Consider the following 10,026-nt stretch of genomic DNA (forward strand, 5'->3'; position numbering starts at 1 on the left):
TACAAATCTCCAGATTGTACAGCTCCTTCATTGGAAATGCACTTTTTTAATGCTATTATTATCTATCTGACTGTGAATGTAATATCTGAAAACTGATTTGGGCTAGATGGATGAAATTCGATATGCAGTGTTTGAACTAAAGTTGTATATTTTTGCCGAATTTTAAATAAAACCTGTTCACAGGAATCTTATGCCTGTCCATCTAAGAAAAATTAAAACGATATTTATAATGCGCGAAGAACTGTACAAATAAAATTTGCTTCCTAAATTTAGCATCTTAAGTGTTGATATTGATCAAATATTGGATTAAATCTGTCAAAAAGCTCATCACCTGTAGATCTGTGTTCTCTGAAGCATATAAAAGCAATAACTCGAAAATACGATGATTTAGATAAATGAAATCTGCTGTGAGATCTTGTAACTAAAATTTTAATTTAGAGTCAAATTTTAAGGGGTTTTGTTTTGTTTTTTTGTGAAAAAAATTCGTCTAAAATACACGCTTGGTATTTCTTTTCAGAGCACGAACTGGTTTTATGAAAAAATCTGAAAGTAACAGGATGAGCAGTCGCGATATCCATGTTCTAGACAAATGTCCGCATTGTTTATCGAGGGGGAGGGAGAAACACCTATATTCGCGAGTATACAAGACAGTTTCGAAGTACTACGCGTTCAATTTTGTTTTTACTTATATGTAGGCATCTTTCCTTTAATTGTCGGTGGAGGAGGTTTGAGATTTGATAATTGGGATAAGGATTCTTGATTTGATTAAAGAAGCTTCTAAGTAGTCTCCAAATGTAAAGTTAAAATATAGAAGTAGATAGAAAAATGTAAATAAGTATAAATAATAAAAAGATACATACATGTAGAGGTTTCTACAACTCAGACTCCAGGGAAATATCAAACTTTTCTCACCACAGGACTTCATCTCTATAATAACGAAAATAAATCCTTGAAAAGTCGCAGACCCTGACGGTGTTCTTAATAAAGCCATTGAGTATCTTTCTCGAGTAATTGAAATAAAATTGAACTCATAGCAACAATTGCAGAAACATGAAAATATACATTTTTTTTTTTTTGAAATTCTTGAATTACTGTTTTTACATGCATGCAAAAGTACATAGACAGACGATTAAGCATTTTATGGATTTGCTTGCAATACACAGTAGATTCTAAACCCAGGTACCAAATTTTATTTATCCAGCTCTTTTCATTTTGTAGTTATAGCGTACAATTTTTCGGACACTCATACGAACTTCCTTTGAATGAATTTCTTTCAAAATTTTATAGTAATCTATATATTTAACTAAAATATCACATGCCAAATTTCATTCGTTTAAATCAACACTTTTTTTATTTATCATATTTATAGAAAGACTGATATAATTCGAAAAATACATTGAGTTTTTTAATGGTTGTTCCGCCTTAGAGACGCCTTTCCCCTATTCCAGCTGTAGTCATCAGGAAACCGGCGCATGCGCAGTTTCTGTTGAACTTTGATACGCTTCTTTTTTATTACTTTATGATTCAGAATTTTGTAATACCTAATTAGAGATGTAACGGATGTGTTTCCTGTTGCTGTGTGTGCGCGTGCTTTTGTGATGTTATGTTAATGTGCTTTAGATGTCTTCGTCAGTAGCTGCTTTATGTATAATAAATGGAAAAAAGACAGATCAGGTCCCTTTTATTTGATTACCCACGAACATTTTGGCGCCCAACGTGGGGCCTGATCTAATGGAAAAGCAGCTATGAAGATCGAAAGGAATCAGTAACCAGAAAGGTGAGCGAATATTTTCCTTTATTTAAGAGAAACTCGGACATTTAAAATAATTTAATTTCATGGATTGGAATGTCCGAAGTTAAAAGGAATGAATGTAACAATATAGTGAAATTTGATTTTTATATTTGAAGTTGAATTTTTGTTACATATTGATACTATATTCGCTTTAAAGATATTGGTTACTGATAGAATACTATTGAAATATTGATTGATAATGCATGAATAAATCTAAAATTGATATTGAAATTTGATGTATTAGAAATACAATTTTAATTTGGAGTTTTTGAATATTAAATATAAGAACGATGGATGAACTTTCTAAATTGAGAAAAACCAGAGGTTTGCATAGATCTTCAGTTACAAAGTACATTAACAAAATTAATAGCGATTTGGAAGAGAAAATAGATTCTCTTACCACCAAAGATTTGCAAGAGGCCTTAAATTATTTGAATATATCGTCTACACAGTTAAAAGACTATGATAAACTTATACAAAATCTAATCAAAGATGATAAGGAATTCGAAACCGAAATTGAGTCGGCTTTCGAATACAATGAAAAAATCATAGTTTGTTTGTCCAAGTTATCAGCGCAATTAAAATGTTTACAAGACGAATCAGAGCGCCAATCAATAACACCAAATGTTTCTTTATTAGGCGCTACAGGAAATCCTAATTTAGATGCAATAAACAACACTCAGGAAAGTTCAGCCATTGTACCTGTAAACGAATAAAATTTTAAGACCATAAAATTACCTAAACTTACAATTGAAAAATATTTTGGAGACCCCTGTTGCTGGTTAGAATTTTGGAATCAATTTCAAAATTCTATTGATAATAACAAATCTCTGTCAAAAATAGATAAATTCTCATATTTAAAGTCACTATTAGGGGGTGCGGCCGCGATTGCGGTTAATGGCTTTGCGCTCTCAGACGAGAATTATGATCAGGCTTTAAAATTGTTGAAACAAAGATTTGGCAGAGAAGAACTGGTTATTAACGCACACATGTCAAAATTACTAAATCTTGTACCAGTAACTGATTCAAATAATATTTATGGTCTTAGGAAGTTGTATGATACCGTAGAGATAAACTTAAGAAGTTTAGAATCATTAAAAGTTACTTCAGAGATGTATGGGCATTTACTCTATCCCATTTTAATTAAATTGATTCCCGAAGATCTTGTCCTTGAATTTAATAGAAAAAAAGTTGATAATTCGGTGAAGTTCGAATTTAATGTAACTGAATTATTAAATTTTTTAAGAATTGAAATTGAATGTAGAGAATCCTCTGCGTTTATGCATACCTCAAAAAGCGATAAACGCAAAGAAAATTCGCTCCCGAAAGCGAAACAGAATCCTTTCAACAACTTCAGTCGAAACACAGCTAGCTCGCATGATATATTGCGAAGTCCAAGGTCAAGCGCAAAACCGAAAGATCTTCAATGTTTTTCCGCGTCAGCATTAAACGAAAATTGTTTATATTGTAAAGGCGAGCATCGATCGGAGTTATGTTCTCAAACCGACTTAGAAACGAAACTCGGTGTTTTAAAACAAGATGGCAGATGTTTTTTATGCTTGAAGCCAAAACATCGAGTTAATGAATGCCGCCAGAGAAGATATTTGACATGTGAAATATGTGGAAAGAAGCATAATAAATCTATTTGCTCTCAAGCAGACTCTAATACACCCGATTTGAATAAAGATAATAAGAACGTAATTACCGCAATTTCACATTACGATAAAAACAAAACAAACTTTTCTCGCGGTAATATATTTCTTCAAACATGTGCAGCCCTAGTACGCAATGATGAAACAAACGAATTTGAAACAGTACGACTAATGTTAGATAATGGAAGTATGAGAACATTTATAACACGTGAAGTTTCAGAAAAATTAAAGTTAAAAGTAATAAGAAAAGAATCTTTATCGGTATACTCTTTTGGCGCTAAACAAGCAAAGGAACATTCTTACAATATAGTGAGAGTAGAATTAAAAAACCGTGAGGATCCCTCTTTACGTATTGAAGTAGAAGCTTTGGTTACAGAAAACATTTCAGCCACTACTCTTCCTGTACCTAACAACAATATTACTAAAACGTACTATAAATTAAAGCATTTACAGCTAGCTGATAATATTGATAATAGAGGCAAGAATATCTCAATATTAATTGGTGTAGATTATTATTATGAAATCGTTTCAGGCAGAATAAAAAGATTAAACAACAAACTGGTAGCGACTGAAACAATTTTTGGATGGTGCTTGCAAGGTCACGTAGGTTTATCAAATGATTTAATGACCATGAAGATTGTAGTAGATGAAAAGGATATTTCGGACCAACTTAAACAATTTTGGGATCTTGAGAATTTAGGGGTAGAAGGGGTTGAAGAGGATGATTTCGAAAAACATACTGTAGATAAAGAAATTATGAAACAATTTGAAGAAAATATTGTTTATCAAAATAAAAGATATACTGTAAAGTTTCCTTGGAAAACAAATATGAAAGAATATTTAGCTAATAACTTTGAAGTGGCTAAAAGGAGGTTTTCGCATTTAAAATCAAAATTTATTAAAGATAAATCGTTATATTTAGATTATAAAGCTGTTATTGAAGATCATTTAAAAGAAGGTATCATTAAGAAAGTTATAACATGTGAAGAAGAAAAACCTTCATTTTATTTGCCTCACAGGGCGGTAATAAGGGAAGATAAAACTACCACTCGTTTGAGAGTGGTATTTGACGCGAGTTCTCATGCGAAAGGACAGTTGTCGTTAAATGATTGTTTACATACTGGTATCAATCTCATTCCAGATCTTTTTGAGATTTTAATAGGTTTTAGAGAACAGGCTGTTGCCATAACTGCCGACATAAAGAAGGCCTTTCTGCAAATACAGATTGCCGAAGAAGATCAGAATTATACTAGTTTTTTCTGGACGGAAGATCCGGAAAAGGAAGAAGAGGAAATTTTCAAGATGACTCGAGTTCTTTTCGGTGTCAAATCAAGCCCCTTCCTCCTTGCAGCTACAATCCAATACCATCTAAAGAGGTATGTAGAACAATTTTCTAATACCTGTCAAATGCTAGAAAAATCATTGTATGTCGACGATTTAATCTGTAGCCAAAGAGACTTTGATTCAGCTTTTAAAATAAGCCTAGAATGTTATAACATCTTTAAAGAAGCGAGCATGGAATTAAGGAAATGGAAAACTAACTCAGTTGAGCTTCGTGATAAATGGAGAGAGGTGGGTTTAGAAATAGATGAAGAAAAATATTCAATTAATGATAACTCTGCTTTAACTCCTTGTAAAGTGCTAGGATTGGCCTGGGATTCCGATTTAGATATATTCCAGTTTGACACTCGAAGCTTAGAGAAATTCCTGTCTAAAAAGGTAAATTCCAAACGATATGTTCTTCAAGTAGCTGGACGCATTTTTGATCCAGTAGGGTTTTTAGGACCTTTTACCATCAAGATAAAATGTCTAATACAGGACATTTGGTGCTTGGGATTAGACTGGGATGACCCTCTCCCGAAAACACTGATCACTAAAATAAATGAATGGTGCGAAGAAATAAAAAATTTGCATCTTATTAAAATACCTAGATATTTTTTCGCCGAAGCGAAAACCAATGAAATAGTTGAAGCTCAACTACATTGTTTCTCCGACGCCTCTAAGAGGGCATATGGAACTGTAGTGTACATTAGAGTCTTATTGAAAAACGGGGAAATCAAATCAAATTTAGTCGCTTCAAAAAGTAGAGTAGCCCCTCTAAAGACACTTTCGATCCCAAGATTAGAACTAATGGGTGCTCTTTTAGCAGCAAGACTAAGCTGTAAAATAGTTAAGTGCATTAACTTTCCTGTTACACGATTCTTCTGGACTGACTCTTCAATTGTTTACTATTGGATGAAGGGTGACCCTGAAAGATTTAAAGTGTTCGTAAAAAACAGAATTAAAGAAATCCAAAATCTAACCAATCCCACTGAATGGAATCACACTCCTGGAACTGATAATCCGGCTGATCTAATATCAAGAGGGTTAACGGTACATGAACTGAGAAACTCTAACTTCTGGTGGCATGGGCCAAATTGGTTGTTAAAAAATGAATGTAAATGGCCTAAATTAGCTAAAATAAATAATGAGACAAATATCAAAGAAGACGCAGACAATTTAGAATTGAAAAAGAATGTTCTAATAAGTTCTACAATAGCAAAAGTAAATCCATTAAATGATGATTTGATTAAAAGATATTCTTCTTTCAGCAAATTAATAAGAGTAACTGCATGGTGTTTAAGATTCTTACATAATTGTAAATCAGCTCTGCAAAACAGAAAGAAAGATCATTTAAATGTAACAGAATTACAAAATGCTACAAAATCTTTAATAAAAATTATACAAATGAGAGAGTTTGAATTTGAAATAAATTGTCTACAAAGGAATAAAGTTCTTCCAAAGAATAATCCCCTTCTGAACTTAAATGTATTCTTAGATAATGATGAACTTTTAAGAGTAGGCGGAAGATTAAAATTTTCTGATCTTCCAGATTCACAAAAATTTCCTCTACTCTTACCAAAGAAACACCATTTCACAGATATACTTATAGAATACTTTCATAAAAAAGCACTCCACTCCGGTGTTCAAACTACTCTGTATTTAATTAGACAGCAATACTGGATACCAGCTGGTCAAGCCAAAGTAAAAAGTGTAATCAAAAGATGCTTAACCTGTTTTAGAGTAAAAAATAAAACTATTCAACAGATGATGGGCGATTTACCAAGAGATCGAGTCATCCTATCTCGACCATTTGAAAAGGTGGGACTCGATTTCGCTGGTCCCATAATTACTAAACCTAATCTAAAAAGATCTAGGGTGACTTTAAAATCATACATTGCAATTTTCATATGTTTTAGTACAAGAGCTACCCATTTTGAAGTAGTGTCTGATTTGACTACTGAGAGTTTTTTAGCTTGTCTTAGGAGATTCATAGCTAGGCGGTCAAAACCCTCAATCATATGGAGTGATAATGCCACTAATTTTAAGGGCGCAAAAAATATTTTGGATTCTCTGCTAAAAGCATGCAAATCGGATTCCGTGCAAAGATTTTGTGCCAAGGAAGGTATAGTGTGGAACTTCATACCTCCAGCATCTCCTCACTTCGGTGGATTATGGGAGGCAAATATTGGAGCTATGAAACGGATCTTGTTGAAGGTGACTAAATCAACAGTGTTGACTTTTGAAGAGCTTACTACGCTGGGGACACAGATTGAAGCAGTTTTGAATTCAAGACCACTGTGTCCTCTTTCTGCCGATCCAGCTGATATTCAACCTTTGACACCTGGCCATTTTTTGGTGGGAGCACCACTGTTGTCAATACCAGAACCCAGTGATTCCTTGACTAACATTTCTTTATCTTCTAGATGGTCTCTCATCCAGTCTCTTAGATCCAAATTTTGGAAAAGATGGAGTCAAGAATATCTCAACTCCTTGCAGTCTCGAGCTAAATGGAAACTACCTGAACTGAACATCAAACCCGGACAGCTGGTACTCCTGAAGGATAATAGCAAGAGCCCCATGGAATGGAACTTGGCCCGAATTGAAAGGACATATCCTGGAACAGATGGACTAGTCCGTGTCGCAGACATCAGAACCCCTAAAGGAATTTTTCGGCGAAGTATCAACAGACTCTGCCCACTCCCTTTCGAAGAAGGTGTTGGACAACTGTCCAACGGGGGCCGGGATGTTCCGCCTTAGAGACGCCTTTCCCCTATTCCAGCTGTAGTCATCAGGAAACCGGCGCATGCGCAGTTTCTGTTGAACTTTGATACGCTTCTTTTTTATTATTTTATGATTCAGAATTTTGTAATACCTAATTAGAGATGTAACGGATGTGTTTCCTGTTGCTGTGTGTGCGCGTGCTTTTGTGATGTTATGTTAATGTGCTTTAGATGTCTTCGTCAGTAGCTGCTTTATGTATAATAAATGGAAAAAAGACAGATCAGGTCCCTTTTATTTGATTACCCACGAACAATGGTTAAATTAGGTTCCCTTTTTTTATGTGAAGTTTGTCGTGGAAGGCAATACAATTTTGAACTAAATAATTGATTGATTGATTGAATTGGAAAATCTGGGGTTTTTAGCAGCAAGGTATGTAATCCAGAGTCACATTTAATAAATATAAAAAAACTTCAGTGAACTAAGAAAAATTTGAAGAAAGCGTTTATGAAAAACAGTTTTTTGGAACAGAATTTTAAGAGACGAAATTTCTTGTTGATTAAAAGAAAACTTGTTCCAAGAATATCTTCATTGAGTTGAATTCTTTAGACAGTGCGCGAGAATATGTTCAATGTCATTTTCTTGGTTACCGAATGCAAACTAAAAAGTTGACCGTTTTGGCAATGTTTAACGGCATAATGTTGGAATATTTCAGCAAGGATTAGCCAGGATTCGACACCAAATATTTTCATTTTTTTTCATTAGCACTTATGATTCTAGACCATTACTTTTCGCCATTGACATGAAAATCTAACGGATAGTATTTAAAGTAATTACCATATTTGCTGAATTAATGACAGTCCACCTGTATTTGACCCTTTTCGTTATTTATACAATAGCTGACAAAATTATTTTTATATTTATTGCATTAATTGCTGTTTATTTAACAGCATTGATATTTCTTGTGCATAATACTTCTTTCGGGTTCGAATTTGAATAAGTATTTTTTTTTTTTTTTTGATTCCTTAAACTCCTCGCGCTTGCTGAACTGCCATCTTGTAAAGATCTTTGGAAGAAGAGAACGATGTATGCAAAATATCCATCTCTTTATTATCCTATAAAAATTCTATAGACTGAGCAATGCTTCTTTTGTAGTTCTTTGTGTAACCTTATTGATTTCTTTCATGATTATTGTGTAAATTGAAATAGCCACGATGCTGAAATTAATATATTTTAGACATTTGTTTCAATTACGTGATTGAGTAATATCGTAGAGAAGATAACCATTGATATTTACGATTATATTGGGTAAGCTTATCTGCGTCATTAAATTTCTCAATGAATTACGATTTAGTTGTTTTATTTAATATTTTTTGAAGATTGGGAAAACCTTTTAGTTGAAATATCGGTTCATAATAAATTTCTTTTTGCCGAAAATTGTTAACGATGTTACTACTTAAAATCTGAAGTTTATTAAAAAAAACCAAACGTAGACAAATAGAAAAGTTGATTTTAAATGCGAAAATTGGGTTTATTAGCTCTCTAGGGATTTTACTTTTTCTGAAGCAAAGAAACGTAATATATCGCAGAGAAATCTTACTTTGGTATCAAATTTATTTCTAAGAATTCGGCAATATTATCATTCTGAAATAAAACGTGTTTGGCGTTTCTGTTCTCATATGGAAGTTTTTTATTTATATAAAAATTTCATCTAAACTTCGGAAAATTTTTAGGTAATTCTATAAACATTCCTATATTATAATAGTACATATATTACTTTCTGCATAAAGAAAATTCTATTTTAGGAGTACAAACATTGTGTATCCTTTTAGATAACAAAGACTTTTGTAATCTTATGAAGTCTGAATGAAATATTTTTATACTCGCATCGATTTGAAGCATGGGGGAAATTTCTAGATTCTTTTATTCAACTGTAAAATATTTTAAGAGGGTTGTTTTAATGACATTTCGAGCAAAAAATAAAGAAAATGTATAATGGAGTGCTTCATATTTTGCCATATGATCAGAGTCCTATTTATTCAATGTTGCATTCATGAGTCTAAAAATTTTAATTTCGATACTAAGCACCTTCGTAAAGTCGGAGGCATCTTATGGGGAGCCAGCAATACTCAACTTTCTTGATTTACTTAAATACTTAAGTAAATGCAATGGTGGAGACAATTCTACCTGAAAATATGAGGAGGGTATTTTGGAAGCATTATAAATATAACTTAAACTATCTGCATGTTATAGTTTAAATAATTATGCACTTTTGTGCAATAAAGTTCTAAAAAAATGTTCTTGTATTAGGAGATTCGAGGTTTTCCAATTAGAGTGCATATACTTGTGAAAGACCAGCTTCAAAACAAAATAGCAGGACCTTTTTCCATGATTGAAAATTATGTAAGAAACTTAAATTTTAATTTTTCATTTGTTTTTAACTGTACTAAAATATCGCAATATTCCCAATAACGTCAATTCAATGAAAACGGTTTATACGAAATCTACTGCATTATAAATTCTGTAATAATTAGTGCTGCT

At 32.8% G+C, this 10,026-nt stretch overlaps 1 protein-coding gene across 1 annotated transcript; it reads left to right on the forward strand.

Annotated features, from left to right (window-relative positions):
• Positions 1 to 2,552: 2,552 nt before the first annotated feature.
• LOC129957234 (uncharacterized) lies at positions 2,553 to 7,595 on the forward strand. Its single transcript, XM_056069477.1, has 2 exons — positions 2,553 to 4,820; positions 7,191 to 7,595. Exons 1-2 carry the CDS (start codon positions 2,782 to 2,784, stop codon positions 7,522 to 7,524), a joined length of 2,373 nt encoding a protein of 790 aa, XP_055925452.1. The 5' UTR covers positions 2,553 to 2,781; the 3' UTR covers positions 7,525 to 7,595.
• Positions 7,596 to 10,026: the final 2,431 nt, after the last annotated feature.

The sequence above is a fragment of the Argiope bruennichi genome, chromosome 11, assembly GCF_947563725.1.
Source record: "Argiope bruennichi chromosome 11, qqArgBrue1.1, whole genome shotgun sequence".
Classification (NCBI taxonomy): Eukaryota; Metazoa; Arthropoda; class Arachnida; order Araneae; family Araneidae; genus Argiope; species Argiope bruennichi.

What these genes read in the sequence shown, in the direction of transcription:
- LOC129957234 (XM_056069477.1), top strand. Translation starts at nt 2,782, where the DNA reads ATGTCAAAATTACTAAATCTTGTACCAGTAACTGATTCAAATAATATT. An exon ending in ATCCAATACCATCTAAAGAG is followed by an intron (nt 4,821 to 7,190) that starts GTATGTAGAACA and finishes TTTATCTTCTAG; the next exon opens with ATGGTCTCTCATCCAGTCTC.